The sequence below is a fragment of the Eurosta solidaginis genome, chromosome 4, assembly GCF_040869045.1.
Source record: "Eurosta solidaginis isolate ZX-2024a chromosome 4, ASM4086904v1, whole genome shotgun sequence".
Classification (NCBI taxonomy): domain Eukaryota; kingdom Metazoa; phylum Arthropoda; class Insecta; order Diptera; family Tephritidae; genus Eurosta; species Eurosta solidaginis.
The window spans coordinates 268,520,378-268,544,156 of NC_090322.1; the positions used below are offsets into that span (position 1 = coordinate 268,520,378).

The 23,779-nt window shown below is 38.1% G+C and overlaps 1 protein-coding gene across 2 annotated transcripts in view; it reads left to right on the plus strand.

Annotated features, from left to right (window-relative positions):
* LOC137251448 (uncharacterized protein DDB_G0283357-like) overlaps nucleotides 1-23,779 on the plus strand; it is a 102,920-nt gene that overhangs the window by 60,212 nt on the left and 18,929 nt on the right. For both annotated transcript variants that reach the window (XM_067786042.1, XM_067786043.1), the window contains exons 3-7: nucleotides 16,905-17,343; nucleotides 17,492-17,604; nucleotides 20,513-20,954; nucleotides 22,121-22,309; nucleotides 22,410-22,598. In XM_067786042.1, coding sequence (XP_067642143.1) covers nucleotides 16,905-17,343; nucleotides 17,492-17,604; nucleotides 20,513-20,954; nucleotides 22,121-22,309; nucleotides 22,410-22,598 — 1,372 coding nt within the window. The remainder of the gene's footprint in view (nucleotides 1-16,904; nucleotides 17,344-17,491; nucleotides 17,605-20,512; nucleotides 20,955-22,120; nucleotides 22,310-22,409; nucleotides 22,599-23,779) is intronic.

The window sequence follows — 23,779 nt, forward strand, 5'->3', positions numbered from 1 at the left end:
TTGGGCTTTGTTTGGGGTTATAGGGAGGTTACTTCAGGATAATTTTGGGGATAGATATTTTCGGGGTCCTGGCGGGTCATTTGGAGATCACTTCGAATCCAATTTGGGGTAATTTCTGGACTATATAGAGGTCCTTCCAGGACTGTTTTGGGATCACTTCAGGACCATTTCGGGACTATTTTGGGGTCCTTTCGCCTAACTGTCCAAAGGCTCATTCTCATATGTTCTTTTGCATTTGCTTCTATTGAGGTACGAGTGTAACGATCTTCGGCGCACTACTACTTCTCGTCACAAAAAAGGCTTCTACCGAAAATGGGTGCAGTCGGTTGGTAACCACGCCCATTTTTTGTATCTCAAGTATTGGCACTTCGACTAAAGGATATTCAATTCGCATGAAGGAGGTTTCAATACTAAATAAATTTTAAAGCAAAAAAACATATGAGAATGAGCCTTCTAGTAGTTAGGTGGACGGACCCCCACATAACCCCATATCATCCCGAAGTGATGCCCAAACAACCCTGGAAAAACCTCAATATAGTCCACAAAATCGTTCGGAAACCGCCTTGAAATAGACCCCGTAATGAGTTCCAAAAATCGTCCCGAATGAAATTACTGCAGGAGGACAACAAAATAGTTCCCAAAACCATTCCCAAAATACCCCGAAATGACCTCGAAGTGAGCCCCAAATGATCCCGAAATGAGGCCGAAATATCATCCAAAATGTTCTCGAGATCATCCCAAAATGCCACCTATATAATCCATGATACCATTCCTTTAAAAATCCAGAATCCCAAAATGACCATATTATATTACCTCGAATTGTGCCGAAATGACCACGAACGCCAACGGAGCATAAAGCAATACATTTTTTCTTTGCTCTCGCTCCGGTACAAATACCTATTTATCCGCTCTAAACCGCTCAGAAATGCTATCACATTTTTATGCTTTATGTGTTCTATATATGATGAAAGCCGGAGTAGTAACAAACGGAAAAATTTCAGAATATAATAGGATTTTCAATCAATGGTTTGTGGTATCCCCATATAGCAAGCTTTCCATGACATAGGAGGGTAGAGGACGTCCTTGGTGTTTTCAAATCCCTTGTGTAACCACTCGCAAGAAAAATCTGATAAAGTAATGAAAAGTTTGGCCCGAAAAGTCATTCGGTTCCATCGGAATAAGTTCTTACACACGAATTAACTTGTAGTTTTTCAATTTCACAATTACTTTGAGTTATGGAATGAGCAAATAGCCATTCCTTGTAATGTTATTGAAAAAAAAAATTCAATTACATTTCCAATTCCTTTCGAAAGTACTGGGACAGATACTACAATTACAAATAAAAGATTTTTGTACTTGAGCATCAAAAAAAAAAAACGCAATTACTTTTGATATTTTTTTTTGTTTGAGGGATTGAAATGATATCAATTCCTTTGTTGTGGAGAAAAGGTATTGATTACTTTTTCCAATTACTGACAATGTCGCCTGGTATATTTGCTTATGCCAGCAGTAAGTGCTACAACTCTACAACTCTTCCCTTTGGACAAATTTTGCACCTAGAATGTGATGTTTTCTTTAGAGTGTGCGCCAATATCGTACCATCCCCCCTACCACACCGGAGGTCTGGGCAAAGTAACACTTAAATAAAAAAAAAAATTTTCAATTAGAAAAAAGGTTTCTAAGCAGGGTTGTCCCTCTGCAGTCATTTGGCAAACACCCCGAGTATATTTCTGCCGTGAAAAGCTTCTCAGGGAAAATCCATCGGCTTTGCAGATGCCGTTCGGAGTCGGAATAAACGATGTAGGTCCCGTATCGCCAATTTCTAAACTAAAACAAAAATTTCTGACCACGAAGAAGAATTGGCATTGATTTTGCGTCATAAAACCGCTATACCTACTCATTACATTGAAATTTTGCTCAGTTAAAGAACATTTTTTAGGATATGGAGTACGATGCAAATTGGAAAAGAAACGCCGCAATTATATTTTTTTATAATTACAGTAGAAAACACGAAAATAGCAGCTGTTTTTTTTTTAATTTTGTAATATTTCTTTTATATATCGCACATATGTATGTACAGATATGTACACTAGAGTGGTCTTAAAAATTTGATTTCCGCAAAAAGATTGTACCGCCCCCTCAAATTATTCCTTTGCATGTATGTAAGTAATCAATATCGCAACTCTTAGGCAGATACGCCATCTTAAGGGGTGGCACATTGCCATTGAAAATGTCGAAACCCTTTTTTTTAATTTTCGAAAATAATGCCAGACAAAATCTTATAAAAAGTTCTAAGCATGCTGTTTTACTTATAGTGTATTTATAAGAAGAAAATGAAAACTAAAACAATCAAGCATTTTCCAAAGTAGCAGAGCCAATTGACGTATCAAGTCACATATTTCTCGCACATAGGTTAAGGACGACACCCATTTTATAAACATTTTTTTAAGGATCAAAGACCAACTTACTTTCAAAATACCATTATAACAAAAAATTTAAGAAACTAAATGATTTGAAATTTCACCCCACCTTTTTCGACAATTCATTATTCTGTGTTTCGATAGCCATTACTGGAAGAAGAATTGAAATGTTGTAAAGAAAGTACTTATTCTTATTTTTTATAAGTATGAATATTTCTTGTAAAATTGACCAGAATTATTTAATTTTATTTAATCATCATTTACAACAGTTAAATTCTTAACAGCATGAATTCCTATTTAAATCCAGACTCATTATGCCTTTTGGATGGATCAACTTTATAAGAATCAGTGGGAGTAAAATATCTTTCGAAAAACCAAAGACCTTTTTTTGGTTCACGGAGTCTTCAGTGCTTTCGAGAAACATAATTTGCACTCAAGCTATTTTTTAAATTAGAAAACAATTTTAAGTGGTATCAAAATCCTCGTTAAGCGTTGCTGGACAAGGCAAGAAAGCACATTTCGCGCGTAACTATTTCCAACAACGTCCTTATATTTATTGGCTAAATAAAAACCATTTATTATTCATTATAAAAATTGATTTAAGACCATTGGTCATTAAAATTAAAACTGTGGCTGTGTTAGTAAGACTAAAATCATCGTAGTGGTAGTGGTTTAGTTGTTGATAAAAAAGCAATGAGGTAGGGCGTTGCGTTTAACGAAATCTTATGCGTTATGAGTAGATTGCACGTATTTTTGTCGAGAACGGCAGATCAAGCGACACTGACCCATCTGACATGAAAAAGTAGCCAAGTTCCAACTTTTATTACAAGCAAATCATAAGAAGAAGAATTCGACATTTGCTTTGGATAAGTGTACTTTCACACTCAGCAAGTAAAATTATTTTTCCCACTCGTTGGTTTTAAAATTTTTCACAGTTATAAAATATATAAATGCAAGGCACGAAATATGTTAGCAAATATGTATTTTTCTTGTGTTGTGAGAATGTTTATAACAATGCTTTGTGAAATTTTGTATGTGAATGGGGCAAGGCGAAATAAACTTCAATTGCTAAGTGTGAAGTGCATTTATATTTACGAACGCAACATCTTGCGTGATTGTGCCGATTTTACTGACATGCAAAAGATTGCGTTGAACGCATCTATATGAAAAATTTGATTGTGGCTCGGCCATGAAGCTCGAATTGACGCAAAACGAGCCATGGAGTGATTTAAAATTTATTATTTGAATAAATGGAAGAAATGAGTATGGAAATAACGAAGGAGTTCTATAGCTATTTTGAGACTCATTTAATTGTTATAAATACGCTTTAGGGGAGAAATAGCATATTAACAACTTTTTATAAGGTTTTGTCGGGCATGACTCGAACATTACAAAAAACCCACTCTGAGCATTTTCAATGGCAATGTGCCACGCCTTAACCTGAATTTATCTGCCCAAGACTTTGGAAATTAATTACCTACATACAAAGCAATAATTTGATGGGGCGGTACAGCGTTTTTATAAACTTTTATTTTTTTCATACAAAATATGTCCAGTCTAATGTACACTTACGGTCAAAAAAAGCCGACGAAAATTGTTTCCCTCTTACAGTATTTCTACGGTCAGTACAGCTACGCAAAGAACGTTTTTAGTTTTCGTGGTCAATATTGATCATACCTCAGCTCATTTGGTGATATGTTAAGACAAAAAAGTTAGTAAGCCCCTAGCAATGTAAAAGTAATAGTGTTATCCTTAAGAAATAAATTTACATAAATGTCTACAAACCGCAAATAACCCGAAATATGAATAGCGTAGGCGATGTAAATTGCAATGAATCATCCTTTAGGCGATTGTGGATGAAATATATAGAATCGGAGACTTTATTCGGTCATTTTGAAAGCGGATGACGACGAAAGGCAACTGAACGCGATGTTAGGGATATCATCAAGATAGCTCTTCTGAACACATTTAAAACTACTGCACAAATTGCCGTTGAGGTTAAGGATAGTATAAACATGAAACGGTACAGCGTCTCTTGAGGAAAAATAATTTGAAGGCCCATGGCTAAAAAAAACCCGCTTTCCACCACAAAAAAGCGATCCCGCGCGCTAACTGCGATTGGCTATGATTCATATTCTCTTATGAGTGCAAAATAAATTGTATTCAGTTAAGATTCGCGATGTGTAGTAAGGCCCAAAAATCAAATTGAGTCAACACTGCGTTAAGGCAACAGTGAAGGATTATCTGTATATAATGGTGTGGTTAAAAACCGTGAGGATTGCTTAGATTTTGTAAATGAGGAGTTAAGCTAACTCCGCCGCCTACATTGACAGCAAACGAGACGCCATCTCACCAAGAATTTGGGACCCGGTAATCTTAACGCAACTGTGAATCCATATGTTTGTATTTTTGGGGCCATCCATGCATTACAAAACTTAATTGAATAGGTATATTTAATTTGCGCTAATCAGAGAATATTACTCGTCCCCAGTCGCTCCGAGGCCAGTTTTTTTTTCGCAGAACCAGCATAGGGGGGGGGGGGGGGGGGGGGGGGGAAAGGATTTTTGTAGTAAGAACCTGGTTTTATTCTAGCCGGTGACCATCTAATTATTTTACCTCAAGTGACGGCGGACCAACAATATTATAGTTTTCATGTTTATACTATCTTTCAATTCCGCGGAAGTTTCTGGAACAGTTTTAAATGTATTCAGAAGAGCTAAAGAGATGATATTCGTATTAACGCGTTTAGTGTCATTTCGTGGTCGTCCACTTCGATAACGAGTGGATAAAGTCACCTAAATAATGAATAATCCTTAAAAGCGAAAGAGCAAAGTTTCATGTTTCATTTCGAAGTTATTTGTTATAAGAGTTTAATGGCAAACAATTTTATAAAAGTATAATTAAATACAGAAACATGTGTATAACGTTTCTTTAGTGTCGGAAAAGCTTACCTAATTACCTCTCTGAAGTTGGTAAGACAACTTTTACGTGGAAAAAAATTATCTATTGGGAAAATTGCCGTAATTTATCCGTGAAACAAAAAATTTTGCCGCGACTTTATTTTAGAAAATATCGACTTCACGTTAAGTTAGCGTGCCACTTTTCGAAAACCACCTTAGAGGCCATTTAGGAAAATAATTCTTGCACGTGAATTTGCCGCAGATAAGTGGTATATTTTTTGTATGGTGCACCGCCAACTTCATGTGAAAACCACCAATTTACGGCAAATTCACGTGCAAGAATTATTTTCCTAATGGTCTCTAAGGTGGTTTTCGAAAAGTGGCACGCTAACTTCACGTAAAGTTGTCGTGCCACCCGATATTTTCTAAAATATGGTGGTGGGAAATTTTTTTGTTTCACGGATAAATTCACGGCAATTTTCCCAATAGGTAATTTTTTTCCACGTAAAAGTGGTCTTGCCAACTTCAGAGAGGTTACCTAATTTAAACGTGCTGATCTCATTACTACTTTGAAAATATAGACATGGAAAACAAGCTTTAATTTCTGAAATTTTCGCTAGCTCATAACCAAAATTTTTTCGAAGTAGACAGCACATCTTCAGCTTCCTTCTCAATATTTTTTTTTATTAATATTTAAGCTTTAGTTATTCGGAGGGCGGATATTTTTTTTTTATAATTCTATCATTTGTTATATTAGTTGTGTGTATGTAGCTGTATGTTGTTTTATTTGTTTATAATATTTGTTTGTTCTTTAAGAACAGCGGATGCTTAGCTCCTGTTACACCTTCGAATGTATTGTAACGAATTTACTGCAAATCCTCTTATTTGCAACCTTCTGCTAAGTTCGAATCACTAAACTGTTGAATAAATAACTCCAGATAGCGTGCTTAATCGAAACTGATTGCAGCGCCCCTATTGTTCATGCCTTTTATACTCTTTGCTTTCCTCGTTCGCATCTTCTAGGCGCGATCAGACAAATCTTTCGATCTAAACGCTGCCAGCCTTTCCAAATGTACCGCTTTCATTTTGATTCGTGGTTTACTGATGGTTTGTATGCGGTACACTACATCGTTGATCCGTTTTACGACTTTGTATGGGCCTTCCCAATTACACTGCAATTTCGGGGAAAAACCTTTTTTCCGTTGTGGGTTGTATAACAGCACCAAATTTTCCTGAAAACCTTCCGAATTAATTGCTTTATCGTACCTCGCTTTCATCTTGTCACTCATAATCTTTGCTGGTTGCCTTCCCAGATCGTGTATCTCTCTCAGCTCTTCTTCCAAGACACCATTGGATTTCTTGACATTTCTCTCCGCATCGGCATCTATCCCATACTTCAAATCAACTGGCAGTCACAGGTAATTGCCAAAAATTACCTTTGCGGGAGTTTGGCCCGTTGTCTCATGTACTGCCGATCGGTGGGCCATCAAGAATAATGATATGTGTATATCCCAGTCATTATGGTACTTATCTACTACTTTCCTTAAATGCTCCTCCAATGTTCTATTGAAACGTTCCACCATACCATCGGACTGAGGATGCAATGCAGTTGTCCGTGTTTTCCGAATGCCCAACTTCTTGCACATTTCTTGGAACACAGCTGATTCAAAATTCCTGCCTTGGTTAGAATGTAACTCCATTGGTACCCCATACCTTGCAACCCAATGGTTTGTCACCACTTCCGCTACTGTTTCTGCTTCTTAGTTTGGGATTGGGTATACCTCTGGCCATTTACTGAAATAATCCATAACCACCAGTACGTATTTGTTCTCGCGGTTGCTAGTAGGAAATGGACCTGCGACATCCATAGCGATTCTTTCAAAAGGCGCACCTGAGTTATATTGCTTCATCTGGCCATGACTTCGGGTTTTGGGCCCTTTCGGTCTGCTGCAAACCTCGCAGTTCGCAATCCACTCAGTGACCGACTGACGGCAAGCAACCCAATAGAATCTCTGTTTAATCTTCTCGAGCGTTTTCGTGATTCCAAGATGACCTCCGCTTGGACCGTTCTGGGAACAAGTATCAGTTTCTCCTTGCATTGACCATCCTCACTCTCCCATACTCGATGCAAGAAACCGGATATAAATTCTTAACTGTTCCACTGTGCCCAATATGACTTCGCAATGGGACTCTCTGCTGACATCTCTCTGTTTGGTTTTTCCTGCGTTCTAGCCCTTGCATAACATGTGACAGATCTGTATCTTCTAGTTGACACTTTCTTAGTTGTTCCTTGTCCCATTCATCCGTACACGTTATAGCCATTAGCCGGACATCTATAATGTCTTCTTTAGCCTCGGTCTTTGAAGAGTGCTTGCATTCCAAATTACATGGTCTTCGTGACATTGCATCGGCATTCCCATGGGTACTACCTTTCCGATGCTCAATGGAAAAGTCATAACTTTGTAGCCGCTCGATCCACCGTGCCAATTGTCCTTCTAGATTACGGGACTGCAGAAGCCATTTCAATGCTGCGTGGTCTGTCCTGACGGGGAATCGCTGGCCATAGAGGTATTTGTGAAAATATTTAATGCACTCTACCAACGCCAACAGCTCTCTCCGTGTAACGCAGTAGTTCCTCTCTGGTTTCCCAACTGAACGGCTGTAATATGCAACTACCTTCTCCTGTCCATCAACCAGTTGTGACAAAACGCCTCCTATAGCATATCCACTCGCATCTGTATCTAGAATAAATGTTGCTCCTGGAATCGTATATGCCAACATTGTGGCAGCACACAAACGCTCCTTCAATGTTTGGAAAGCCAACTCTTGCTCCTTTTTCCATTCAAAAGCTTTATTTTTTCTTGAAAGCTCATGGAGGCTATGGGCACGCTGGAAAAGTTTGGTACAAATCGGCGGTAATTTGTGCACAGCCCAAGGAAACTTCTCAATTCATGCAGGTTCGGTGGTCCTGGCCAATCCTTTACTGCCCCTATCTTTTCATTCGCAGTACCGATGCCTTCTGTCGATACCTTGTGACCCAAATAATTTACTTCCTTTTTAAACAGCGAACACTTTTTGGGACTTCGTTTCAGACCAGCACCAGCTATTCTTTGGAAAACCCCCTCCAAGTTCTTCAGATGTTCTTCGAAGTTCTTCCCAATACGATGATGTCGTCTAGGTACACTAAGCATGTTTTCCAATGTAGTCCTTTCAGTACCTGATCCGTGAGTCTTTCAAAAGTAGCTGGTGCATTACATAGTCCAAAAGGCATCACTGTAAATTGCCAAAGACCATCACCGACACTGAAGGCTGTTTTCTCTTTGTCTTCCTCCTTCACTTCCACTTGCCAGTAGCCGCTTTTCAAGTCCAGTGTGGAAAACCATTTCGTACCAGAGAGCGAGTCCAGAGTTTCGTCAATTCTTGGCAATGGGTAGCTATCCTTTTTCGTAACGTCATTCAACTTCCGGTAGTCCACGCAAAACCTCATTTTTCCATCCTACTTCTTTACAAGTACTACCGGTGAGCTCCATGGACTAGCTGATGGTTCGATAACGCCGCTGTCGCTCATTTCTGGTATGATTTGACACAACCTCCCGCTTCGGCAGTGGAACACTACGTGGAGCTTGACGGATCGGCCTCGCAAATCCAGTGTCACAACATTGGTGCGGCCTGGTTTGGAACCATCCTGGTCAAATATGTTTGCGTACTTTAGGAGCAGTTGCTTCGCCTTCCTCTGATTATCTTGATCTAGCCCCTACGTCCATGCCGTGATGTCTTTTGAAAGATCAGTCTTGCTAGTTGAAACGTGTTCCTGGAGCTGTTCACAGTTAATAACTACTTCAGCCTCTTGGTATCTTCCCAATATAGCTCCTTTTGTCAGTTCGAGTGGTGACTTGAACTCATCGAGTACTCTTACCGGAATACGTCCATCTTGTTTTGTCATAGCCAGGGTTTTTCCTACAAGTATGTTCGGTGTTGATTTGTTTGCTGCTTCGACAACCCACAATTTGTTTGTCCCACAATCTCCATCAACCTTTGCCCAGATGACTGCTTCTGATTTTGGTGGTATTTGCAGACTCTCTTCCACCAGCACTCGTTTACTGCTGTAGCCTCTCGTATCCGAAATTAAATGGCACATCCATGTTCTTATATATCATCGTCTTGCTTTGCATGTCGATTTTGAAGCCTTGGTCGATTAAGAAGTCCACTCCAATTATGATTTCATCAACAATCTCTGCCACTATAAAATTGTGTATTACCGTGACGTTCCCAATTGCGACTTCACATGATACTTCTCCTAGAACCGTGGTGTCTTCTCCAGTGGCTGTACGCAATCTTGCTCCATGCAATGGTCTTATTTTCTTCTTGACTAAATCCTCTCGAATGATGGAATGAGATGCACCCGTATCTACAGTCAGTAACCGTTCCTTTCCATCCAAATGTCCTCCGACAGTAAGATTGTTTGACCTTTTTCCAATTTGTGAGATAGAGATTATGGAGCATTCAATTGAGGGGGCCAGCCGTCGCCCCTTGCGGCTGACTCGCTTTAGTTTAACGATTGAGTGGACTTGGAGGTTTACTCATCTCCTTCAGCTCTGCGTTTACTGCCACCCACATTGTTGGAGCTATTGGGACCGGTGCTGCAATGTCGTGCAATATGACCTGGGTTGCTGTACTTGAAACATTTAATAACTCCGGCATTTTTCTGTTTGATCCCTTCAGTGCTTCCAAAATTGTGTCTACCCAATCTGGTCTTTCCACTTCCACACGATGAGCTTTGTATGCTGGTTTACTCAATAGTGAGGCAGTTTCCTGAGTCAATGCATGTGATACCGTTTCTGCAAATGTTGGCTTTGGGTTTGCGTATGTGGCTCGCTTCGTTTCGACGTCCCGTATGCCATAATTTTTACCCTTTCGGTGTATTCCAGGGGTGCGTCGGCATTCGCCAAATGTGCAAGCCTTTCGACATCTGACGCAAACTCCTGCAAAGTCTCATTCGCTTTTTGGTAGCGGTTTTGCAACTCTATTTGGTGTATCTGCTTCCTGTGTTCGCTTCCGTATCGTCTCTCTAGAGCGCTCATCAATGTTTCGTAGTTGTTCCGCTCTCCCTCAGGAATAGTCTGTAGGATTTCAGCAGCAGATCCTTTCAATGCCACGAATAGTGCAGCAATTTTATCTCCACCCCTCCAGTTGTTCACTGCTGCGGTCTTCTCAAACTGAATCTTAAACACCTGGAAAGGAATGTGTTTTTACCTTTGGATTACTCGCTGAAACAGCTGGGCGATTTAGTTGTAACTGCTCCATACGACCCTTCAAATCATCGACTTCTGCCTGAAATTGAGCGATTTTTGCATCCTGCGCTTCCCGCTTTGATGTTACCCTTGCTTCCTGTGCTTCTAACTGCGAAGACATTTGTGCCACCTCCAATGATAAGCGCTCCTCTTGTTTTTCCATCTTGGATGTTATGCGTGTCTCCTGCGATTCCAGTTGGGATGCCATCTTGGATGTAATCTGTGTCGACATATCTGACATACGCGTTTCTTGTGCTTCAATCTTCGATGTAATCTGTGTCGACATTTCTGACACACGCGTTTCTTGTGCTTCGATCTTCGATGTTATTTCTGACGACATTTCTGACATTTGCGACGACATTGATGTTACTGTCGATGTTTGTGCAGATATTGCAGCCAAAATCATGTTCAAGTATGTGCTCGTAACTGTCTGCGATGTTTCGTTTTTCTCTGCAATTTTTGTTGTTGTCTCATCCCCATCAGGATAAAGGACATACTCGTCCACATCAATTCCTTGCGACTCCATTACCTCTCGTAGCCGTGCTTGCAAGTTCGATCTTATTGCCGGTTGTATTCAATCCACGGTTCTCCAACTCCTTTTTCAGTTGCTGGATCCTCAATTCACTCAACTTTGCGATGTCCAAGTTGTATTCCCAAGCTTCGGAATTTATTCAACAATTCCTCTTCTGACACCAATTGTAACGAATTTACTGCAAATCCTCTTATTTGCAACCTTCTGCTAAGTTCGAATCACTAAACTGTTGAATAAATAACTCCAATATTTAATAATGCAAAATGGCCTTTATTCAAGTACTTCACAATAAATAACTCTACTATTGCCCGACAGATAGCGTGCTTAATCGAAACTGATTGCAGCGCCTCTATTGTTCATGCCTTTTATACTCTTTAATTTCCTCGTTCGCATCGCCTAGGCGCTTCCATTTCCAGAATCTACTAGTTGGCCATCAGCTATCAAATTACTCAGCTGTAACTACAGATGTACGATTTTATAGGTTCTCTCATTGCATATTTTCGGGAGTATCTCAGATATATGCATGTGGTTGTGCGTTGCTTCTCCGCTGCGTGTACGTACATATGTGTAGACACATAATGATTGATTCGTTTATGTAGATATATAATGATTGATTTATGGATGTGCATACAATCACTGCTTAGCATCGGCTTAGAGATGGCACTGCTTAGCATCGGCTTAGAGATGGCAGTACCCCTTAGTGTTGCTAATATTCGTGACAGTATTTAATTAGTGGCAAGCACTTGGGCTCTGAGGAAAAAGCTTTCCCATATCGCTGTGAAAACCCCACTGTTGCAGCTTGTATGTATTTATTGGAGGCATGCATTTCGGCACTAAGGTATTGGCTGCGTTTTGAGCCAACTTATTTTGCAATGAAAAACCATTTTATGTATTTATCGGGGTCGAGCACTTGGGTTCTGAGGTATTGACTGCGTATTCTTTTTACTGACTGCCAAGCAGCAGTTAAGGCAATAATTTCCCAAAGCGCAAAAGAATCGGGATATGGAGAAACACTATATTGGGTCTCTGGGCAAATGGGAATAGATGGCAGTGAAAAAGCGGGTGCACTAGCTAAGAAGGGTGCATCCCGTGAAGCTTTCGCCGTATACATCCCAATTAGAATGGGCGGAATAAAAAAAAAAACAGTTGCACATAATCGACAAAGCGGGAAAGACGTTGAACCGGCCACGGGCTGCAAAGTGTCGAAGATCATTTACAGGTCTCAGAACCTCAGACAAAAAAGTTACTGTTATCGCAAAATATAGGGGACTGTAGGCTCACTATGCGTAATCTTATGGATACTGCGCGACACGTGCTTTTAAATTAGGTCTCGTCAGTGATAGCAGTGTGGCTCGTCAGACTGAGACTTCAGTTATCAGGTCTAGAAGCAGGAAGTAGTATAGGTCTTAGAATGCTTCCAGGGTCTTCAGTTTGGCAAAAAAGATTCTCAGGTACCAGCCAGTGGAAAAGAAGAGATAGTAGCATGTTCTTACAAAAATTCAAAATTAACAAAATTGTATTTAAAAATATATTCGGTTCGGTTAATTTTTCCCACAAATTGGTGGGACGGGACATACATGTTTTACGGCGACGCCGAACAGCGTCTGCAAGACAGATGACAGAAATTCCAAATCACTGCCGAGGACGGCCCCGCTATATAAAATATTTCTTATTGAAAAAACGTGTTTCTGTTTTTTGATTTTGCTTTGCCCGGATCTTGAAGCCAGTATCTTCGGTGTGGTAGGTGGAGCACGCTACCACAACACCACGGCTGTTACTTATATCACATTAACACTGCGCCAAATGCGTAATTTTAGGTAAAAAATTCCAAATGCGACTCATTTCCTCATACAAATCTCATTTCTGAAATTACTCATTTGATCGCATTTGGTCTAAAAATAAATTCCATACGCCTTTGATATTTCCTTACTAAAAAAACCCTACAGGAACATAATGGTTAAACGATGTATCATAATCTAAATTCTGTACTAAAGACTGGATGTAAATATTTCAAAGTAATTAAGACCATCAATGATCGCCCATTGTTGGAAACCTTAATATGCAGTGCTGTGTCTACCCACTTGCTTCCGGTGTACGCATGTTGTGTTGAGGAGAAAAGTTCTTCATCCATGTTAAACTTTATATACACATAAATAAGCTCCTCAAATGTTTTGTGCGGAAATTATGTTAAGATTATGGGCCTGTAGTCTTTGGGATACATATGACTTATCTTTCTCGCCTTTGGTAGGGAAAGGACCGGGCGACTCCCTAAGAGTGGCGTACATAGTTCATGACCGTCGAATATTATTTAAAGCCATTTCACGATCGCTCTATTTGAGATTTGTGAATGACAGGAAATATACCATCTGGAAGCGGAGATTTAAACGTAAAAAAAGGTTTCACCGCCCATTCGATTTTGGTATCAGTCCTTTGTAGGTCTTGAAGTGTAAGCGCTGTCAGCTGGCTCTTCTGCATCATGTTCGAAGGAGAAATATGTGTCGAGAAACGCCTCAAAGGACTATTCACTACTAAGCGACCATTCCCCATTCTCTTTTGTTTATAAGTCCCTTTACTTTATTGCCCCAAGCTAAGACTATCTATAATCGCGCTGTCTCGCAAGAGCATACGATGTACGCACAGAACTTTTTTTCCAGGAGACTTTGCCTTGTGAAGTTCACGCTTGTAGACGCTCAACAGATCCCTATACTCGCCCTTGCAGGATTCGATTTCCGCGACCTTTGTCAGCTTAAACATTTTTTTTTTATATGTTTTCTATGAAGAATCAGCCTCTTGCTCCGCCATGTCGGCTTTGTTTTTCCTTGGAATGTTCCTAGAGCGCAAGCTGTGTTATACGCAGTCAAAAGCGTCATTGATAAGAAGTCATTGGATGCCTCCAGTTCCTCTATGGTGACCATATCTTTGGGTTGTCCAAGTTTTCTTTATTAATGTTTCTGGAATGTGGTACAGTTCGTTGACCTAGAGTTTCTGAAGGTTCCTCCCTTTTCTACCCACTTTAGGGGTATGTTGAAGCTTATATACGTATGGTCTTATAAGGATGGGCTATTAAGGACCCTCCAATGACACTTTGATATTTGTATAACGTTCAGAACTCAATGTGGTGTCAATAACATTACTGCATGTTCGCCTTCTCCCCTCGCATTGTGTTACGAATTTGCATCCGTGCCTATGACCAACCGCCCTTTGAGCTCTTTTCCTTACAATAGACTCTTGCACTACCTTTGTGGTGCCTCCATATTGTGGGCCATATAACTTGATGTCAAGATAAATGTCTGCTTATTCTTCCGCTTGACGGCAACCCCTGCGAGGTCGCCAGCAGGGTACCACGATTGCAGCTCTCAACTTGTCTCCGATTTCGCGTAGCTCACAAACATTTACTTGCGATGAGAGCTGTGGCTCCTGCATCAGCGCCACGTCAAACGAACTCCCCTCAAGAGTTGGGAGGAGTTCGCTCGATGCCACTTTACTGTGTTGAGGGTTTATCTGCTTGTCCTGCTCCGACGCCTTTGCCGTGATGTCAACGTCCTCCTATGGCTATCTTGGTTTAAGGCTTTCGATGTTCCTTTCAACCTCACAAATGCTGTGTATTATTTGGGTTTGTCCCCTCAGTCATCTTTCTCGTAACGTCTGCGTCGTGCTCTTCCTTTTTTGTTTTAAGGCTTTCAAGGTTCATTTCAACCTCGCTCGATTCTACTGTTTTTCCTGAGTGGCAGATAAATTATAACTGCCCCAAAGAACATGTTTCCAAGGTGCGTGTGCAACTTAGAGGAGGATGTAGTTCTGGCCCTCATTCGTATGTCGAAATACATTAAAGACTTTCCAGTCCTCTGTCGGCCGGTGTATTCTGCAGAAGGCCCAGCGTAACCTCTCACCTCGTCACGCATGGGATCTATATTTTGACATTTGGTTTCGTGGTATCTGCTCTCTCTCCACCACCTCAATCTGCGCGGTCGTGCCTTGCCTTTACCCCATGGCTGCAAATCATGCAATAAGCACGGCCCGTAAAACACCCTCGATTAAAGGGGTTCCTAGTGGTGAGATGCAAGTTCGGCTAAGCCCTCACACCATCGGCAAAGTGCCTACCCTATTGAGGGAAAAAGAAGAAAATAACAGACAAAACTTGTGTTTGCTGCTATTTTAAAAATTGTATTTATTTACGAGTGAACAAAAGCGAAACTTATAAAGATCTGTAAAACTGCGGCAAAAAAATAAACGGCAGCAAAAGCTTGATTTATAATTTTTTCTCTTAAAACCAGTTTTTTCCCACAAGAAACAGACATCAGATGATTCAATTCGGAACATTTTCAGGATCACTTCGGTATTATTTTAGGTATCATTTAGGGAAAACTAGAAAACCATTTCGAGACTGTTTCGGAATGTGTTTGAGGCAGTTGAAGCGTTCTATCGGCACACTTAGGGAATATTTTTGGAATCATTTTGAAACTATTTCGGGACCAATTCATAACAATTTCAGCACAGTTGCAGGATCATGAAATAGTCCCAAAATTAACCTGAAATTTTTAATTGGTCCCGAAATAGTCTCGAAATGATTCTGAGGTGATCCTGTTACTGTCCGGAAATGAAATAGTCTTGAAATTATCTTTAAGTAGTCCCCGAAATGATACCTAAAATAATTCCGCCTCCAAATTGTCCCGAAACAGTCTCGAAATAGTTTTAAAGTTTTACCGAACAGATATCAAAAATCATCCCCAAGTGATCCTGAAATTGTTCCGAATTGAATGACTTGGTATGTCTTCTTATGGAAAAAAACGATAGGTCCATGTTTTGTTGTAGTATAAATCGATCCGTCCTTGTTTTAAGAGAAAATATTATAAGTACTGATTTTACTGCCGTTTTATTTTCAATACCGCACTTTTAATGTTTATAAGTTTTGCTTTTATTCACTCTTAAAATAAATACTTTTTATCGCCGACCTTTCATTCAGGGTTTTGCAGTAAATTTGTGTAATGAAACTAAGGAATTGTTTTTTGTTATTTAAAATTTCAAATAACTGCAATTGTCTTCCTGAATGAAAATCATTTAACATGCTAGCTTTTTCTGCGAGTTTTATTAAGAATAGAAGAGAATTTCGTTGTTTTCTGTGATCAGACTCTGTAAGTTATGATTAAAAGTGTGTGAAATGGGTTTATTTTATTGAGATTATTATTTTTTTCATTGCATGGTGGTACCATACGATGATTTCTGACCGATTTTGTATGTACCAGGCCGTTAATGCTAAAATAACGTAAACGTAAACGTTTTTTCGAGTTTTCTGCCTCTATTTACTTTAAGTAGATATGCATAGCTCACGCGGTTGCAGATTATAACTTTGTTTCGAAATTCATCAAAATGTTAAAATCTAAAATCTTGTAATTTACGTTATTTTGGCATTTAAACCTCCTCGATATTTTTACTTTACTGCAGGTACTACGTGTGTCAGGGGTGATGAATAACCTTTTCCTATGGGTAATCGCGCAACTGCTACGCCTATAGAATGGAAACTCTTACGTCATTGGTACAATAATGCTACAATATGTAAACAGTTCCATTCATACATGGTGTCTAGACAGTTTTTATTATATTCGTGTGCTTTAATTGTTTCAAGTTATACCGTAAAAAAGAGAAGCTAAAAAAATTTACTATGAAAAAAAATATTGAAAGTTAAGATGGCAGTAATAGTAGTGTTTGCAATTCTACATTAATAATTTTTAAAATTTTCAAAATATAAAAATTAATTAAACAGCCCAGGAATTAGCACTGATTTTGGAGGAGATGACTACTATCGACCTGTACAAGTAATAGATTATCAAAATAGCACTGTTCCAAAACCAAAAGTTATAGATTATGGTCATAAGGGGGCTGGTTCGAATCCCGCTACTGGTTCTAGTTCACTACCGCCTACCAATAATCCCTTTAAAATGATTGTGCCCAATTTTTCGGATGCGTACAAGCCAGTGAAAACTTTTGAATACGGACATGCTTCTAATAAAGTAGCAGTTAACCAATTTGGCGAAAAATTGGGTTTGAATGCGGTACCTAAAAAAAAGAACAAGAAGGGTAAAAAGAAGAAAAATGCTTTGGCTAAACAACGAAATTCTCAAGGAGCATCACAAACCGGAAACGCAAATGAAGAACAAAGCACCGCTTCGCAGGCACAAGCAACTGACAATAATGAAAATAAGGTAATGAATTTCCAGATATTTGTGTTTTGTTTATTTGGCAAAAATGTGAGCGCACAAAGTATAACATATTTATACTAAATGCTATATAAAACCATATAAGCAAAGTTTAATAAACATCCTTAATACATAAATGATTAATATTCAACAGAATGAGACCGAAAATGTACAACAAACTGAGAACCAAACGCAAAACAACGATATCAATGTGAGTTGCCCCACAGAAGCAAATGAAACGCTTGAAGCAATATCGGAAAATGAAGAGTAAGTCATTAAAATTATAATAATAAGAGCTCATTCATAAATTGATAGGCGGAAATTACGATACTTGAGCATTTTAAAAAAAATATAGAGCTGCGCGATCAATTGATTAGTCGAAACTTTTTATTAATCACATTTTAAATTACTCAATCGATGAATTAAATTTTTTGTTTAATCAAATTAAAAGTTGCCTCTAGTAATCTGTTTTTATGTGAAATCAAAAAGAAATTAAATTAGTAAGTAACTACCTTCTTTTTTAATTACAGTTCAATAAAGGTATTGACGATATTTCTTTAACCTTTTCCATTATATTGTAACGAATTTAGGGAAATTCCGCTTATTCCAAACCTTCTGCTAACGTTCGAATCGCTAAACTGTTGAATAAATAACTCCAATATTCAATAATGCAAAATGGTCTTTATTAGACTACTTAGAAAGTACTTCACAATAGCACTTCTACTTCACAACCAATAGCGTGCTTAAATCAAACTGAGTACTGACAACTCAGCTTGTGCCGCTTTTATACTCTCTGTTTTCTCGTTCATCCATTTCTCCTAAGGTCTATTAACTTCGCGAATTTCATGCTTGGTTACGAGCCCTAAATGTAGATGTATATTTGTAGTTTATATTCTCTCGCATAGCTATATGCGTGTGTATATGTGAGTACTACTACGGTTGATGGTGAGTATCTCTCTGCTGCCTTGTATGTACCTGTGCAATTGATGATTAATGTGTTTATGTACCTTGCTTTAACGTTTTTGTTGTTGTGCATTTACTTAGTAACAGCTTAGAGATGGTAATATTCGTCACAATACCTTTTTGATTTTTTTTTGTACAACCATCTTTACTACATAGCAGTGCTGTAAAATAATACACTATGCGAATGAAAATCAGTTGAATTTCGTATGCATCCAATCATTAGCTTTTTGTGCTCCCTTTGCATATGCGAAAACGCAATCACTTTAAATTTTTGGAGACAACTTCATTCCCACTCTTACAAATCGAGCATTTAGAATTTTTTTTTTTTTTGCTTCTGAGAAATTATCCTTTGAATTTACTGGGTTTGGCAAATGTGTCAATGTGTTGCAATTTTTGTCAAAAACCATATAGAAATATTTACAGGCTAAATTTCGGGACAATGCCGTGATCCCGGGATTGAACTTTCAGATCCCGAAAATGCCGGGAAGCAAAAAATCCAGAAAATCGTCGTCTGTAGTTCCTATTACAAAACGGAGTTCCGTTACCTACAAATTCATCCATTTTACATAGCGCCAGGTGATCTAGTTCAAAAGTTAGAATCTAATAGTGCAAGATGAGGTAACATTTTTTCCAGAAAATAAAACGCTATTAAAGTATGAGGATTTTACTTTCGTTTATTTTATTAACCTTTGCATGGGCCCGTTATTCGCAGCCGGCTAATGAAATATTTTTATAAGGTTTACTTTCCTATGTCGGGGGTTTTCAAAATGAAGTGGCCAGTGAAAACGCTCACCTTCAATCAATGCATACTGATATGCAGTTAAACCCCCACCTTGGGCTGACACCGTCAACCAACTTTTGTCCGCCCAAGAGAGGTGTCCTCTCAACGGCGTCGTAACTATTTTTCATGTCTTTCAATTACTCAATAGATTTAGTACTCACAACCTCTTATTTCAAAGGCAAATTTTTATATTATTCTGTTCTAAAAATTGTGTAAGCTCGTGCTTCGGTTGAGATCTTAGGGCCTCAATAGAGTTGGAAGGGTGGGGCGAAGGGCGGCGAAATGTCGAAGGATACGCTACACGACACTAAAATGAAACTAAACTAATAGAACAGGGATGATCTATGGTATACTGTACCGATCTGGTAATAACAAGATCGTACAAACTGGCAGAGATACTGGAAAAAATTGCAGTGGCGCAAACTTTTGTATTCACAACCAGGCGGTCATTGTAAACAACTAGAAGTGTTTGGGTTCAAATAAGCAGTTGGAAGAATTGGAAAAGGGTGAAGTTTACAATCATTATAGTGCCCGGTCATATGGGCGTAGCTGGCAACAAAAAGCAGATAAACTGGGAAAGGGGACATTAGCTACACATGACGAACAAAGTATGAAAGTTGTGACACCAAGCCTAGGGCTGCATGGTGTCAAAGATTATGCTAAAACAAATTTTCAGGTCTAAAAGACGAAGTTATTTCATAACATAAGTCGTGGTTCTTGGTGGGGGTTTTCAATTTCCTTCGCGCGTTAGCTTGGCCATACTATTGCTATCAAGTCTATAATTTGCCTATCGTACAGTTTTAATAACTAAGCATAAAATTTGCTTTTGTTTCTTTGAATATATTATTTGAATAATGTAAAGAATGCTAGAAAAATCTTGATTATTCCGTACCTTCTGTTATTGTTCGAATCGCTGAACTGTTGAATATATAGTTTAAATATTCAGTGTAGAAATTTTTTTTTATTTGCAACACTACTAGGGTAGTAGTACTTCAAAATTAAATTACTCGCCTACTTCACTTATAGCGTGCTAAAAGCAAACCGACCGACTATTCCTTATCTTGTGCTGCTTTTTTACTCTCAGTACGTTTATTTCTCCCAGGGTTCAGACTTTTCCTAAACAGCCTTCTCGAATAGTTGCTTATTTATATCTAATTTATGTATCTCATATTCACTGTTGTCTTCTAGGTATGTGTGCTGTTTATTACTGTGTACATGTATGCGTGACTGCGTAGGGACATATCGAAACTGCTAATATTCGCCACAATATATACATATTTGTAATTTGAAATCCAGAAGCCACATGTCTCTTGAATTCCCGCTTATCAATTCTTAGTCGCTTTGAATACAACAAAATGAATAAATCGAGCTCAAATTTAATTCTTCGACTTTTAATATTCCACTTATCAATAATAATATTTAATATTACAGTGATTTGAATACTAGCCGTGAATGCGAGTCACCAGCTCCACCGCCACCGCCAATGTTAAGCACAAATAAACCATTTTTTATGCATACAGTACAGAGTACTGCTACTGCGCCACCACAATCACTATTTCCCTCAACTGCTGATGCCAATGAAAATATTCCCACACAATCAACTGACCATATACAAATGTCATTCCCTAGTATTGAAAATAAAAATACGATAACAGTAGATGAAATTCTACTTAAACCAGGTCGATTGACACGACCAAAAAGGATTTGTGTAATATTACGTGGTCCACCCGGCAGCGGTAAGTCATTTGTGGCAAAGTTGATTAAGGAAAAAGAAATAGAAATGGGTGGCGGTAATCCACGCATTTTGAGTATCGATGACTATTTTCTTATTGAGAATGATTATGAGGAGAGGTGCCCGAAAACAGGTAAAAAAGTGAGTATTAGCAACAAAAAAATATATACACATATAAGAATAAAATTAGCATGGATTGAGACCGGTTTTTATTAATTTTTTTATTTTTAAAATTTTTTATTAGTTACACTGTGTGAGAAAAACTTTCAATACATGCGAGACATTTCTAAAAATGTAGGTCTAGTTGAGTATATAAAAACTGTATACTTAGAATTTCGAATACAGAGAAATAAAGTTATAGGTGGGCTTGAATAAATACCGGGGTTTCAGATTTTGAGGACTTATTTGAAATTTTAAGCTTCCAGTTTTTGTATAGCACAGGCCAACAAAATTTAACCAACATTCAGACCCAGAAACCTGACTATATATTTCCGAAGGTTTATGATGCGCTGAATCCAAATTGAATTGCTCTATCAGCTCTGGTTTTCAAGATATCCTAACCTAAAAGAGCAAAAAATACCGTTTTTGGCCATATTTGAGGTTATGTAGCCTTGCAGATGTTTTCTTTCACCAAAATTAAAGGATGGCAACTTTTAAATACAAGTCTTCTTCTTTCAAACGGCGTTGAGTTTGCTCAAATATCTTTTTTTCGCTGAGATGTCGCATTTTGAAATTTTCATGTTTTTAAATTTTCCTACACCTGAAAATCGATTGAGATAACATAGACATGATATAGTTGATTACTAATTTTCTTGAATTGAGTATTATTTTTCTTAAAATTTTGTCTCATACCATAAGTGTGCTAACTCACCACACCCCTGTACTATCTAACCCTCGGATACCAAGTCACCCACAGCCCTAACCCCTAGAAACCACCTCTACCTAAACATGAAAATTTCAAGACTTGTACTTAAAGATGCCTGCCTATTATTTTGGTGAAAGAAAACATCTGCAAGGCTACATAACCTCAAATATGGGCAAAAACGGGGTTTCTTGCACTTTTAGGTTAGGATATCTAGAAAACCAGAGCTGATAGAGCAATTCAATTTGGATTCAGCGCATCATAAACCTTCGGAAATATATAGTCTGGTTTTTGGGTCTGAAATGCTGTCGGCCTGTGTAATCGGCTAAACCTACAACTTGAGGTCTGTCTCGCAAAGAGTGTATTTTCATTGTTACACAGTATTAGTAAAAGTTAAGAAAAAAAAATATTTTTGTATGTAATTGTATTTTTGAACAAACTTCAGATACCAAAAAAAGAAGTGCTGTATGAGTATGATGCCGATATGGAGGATACGTATATGCAATATTTGATAAAATCATTTAAGAAAACTATTTCTGATAATTTATACGATTTTATCATAATCGACTGCAATAACAATTCGTTGCGTACATTAAATGAGTTTTATTGTCACTCAAAAGATTCTGGTTTTATGGTAAGCTATTTACGGTGGAAAAAAAAACGAATTAATTAAGACAGTTACATACTAATCCATACTGTATGTGTATCTATTCTATTGATATTTTATAATGCAGCCCTACATCGTTGATTTAATCTGTGACTTGGAAACATGCAAGAATCGTAATATACATGAGCGTGCTGAGAATGATATTAAATTAATACTCCACACTTGGAAGCCAACACCTTTTCATTATATAAAATTAGATGTTACATCCTTACTGGAAAATGTGGTGGAAATGGAGGATGCAGAGGACATGGTGATGGTAATTATAAAGCTTGAATGTATTAATATACCTGACATCTAAGTTATTTGATAAATAATTTTACCAACATACATACATATTTAAAATGAGCTTAACCAAAAAAGCGCAAGATAATTAAGCACTTAAATAATTGTTTGACCATGCAAAGAAAGTATAAAGCCCCCGCCTCTATTTTTATAAAAATTAGTTCTAAAAAGTTTTTTTTTTTTCTGAAAATCTCTAAACCAATGAAATGCGCCATATCGCGCTTATATAGAAAATTATTCGCTGAGTTATGTACAATAATGTAAGAAGATTATACCATTTTTGTTACTTTTTGTCTTTTGTAAATATAATTCGTCTATTTGAACTGCCCTTAAATGTCCCTGCATATCATTGCAATATTTTTTATACGCATAGACCCATATCTTGTCTAATGCTAAATTGAAAACAATTTCTGATGAGACCCACCACCTATATTGTATAGAGTAATAGAAAAACTACCCACGTACCAAAAATCTTGAATCTATATACAACTTATTAAAGTACGATATCTAAGTACATAAGCACTTTTAGATATGTTTATTAAAGCAATTTGAAAATAGATTTCTTTAAAATATAAGCTATGCTTAATAGTAAAATGAATTCCCAAATCCATACGATAATCATGTATCTCGAATTTTCGATGTATCTTCGTTTCATTTGTCAGAGTCAAATTTATGTTAGATTAACTGCACACTTGAGTCCATACAAATAGTTAACTAGTCACTCGGTTCATATTAAACTAGGTTCATGTTATTAATGCTTAATGCTAACTAATGCGGCCATTTAATCGGCATTTTTTTTTTCGTAAGTAAGGAAAACGAAAAAAAAGCATACAAAAATACCGGAAATTTTTCATAACTTTCTGTAGTTCATTCCGCAACGAGAACAAATTATTATGAAGCTTTGAGATGTTCTTTATTTGGTGGAACGGACCTCCGTGCTGGACCAGAGTCCATAATACAAATGAATTTGCAGGGTTTGTCTCGGGCGCAAATTTTCACCTGGCCCTTCCAGCGTAGTGGGGGCGCCCTACATGACCTTAGTAGCTGGGGTAGCCGCTGTGTTTTATTTCGCTGGACTATGTTGGTGTCTTCGGTACTCGCCGAATACTCGCCGAACACTCCCAAAGCCGCCTCATCTGATGTTGTCATGGTCCA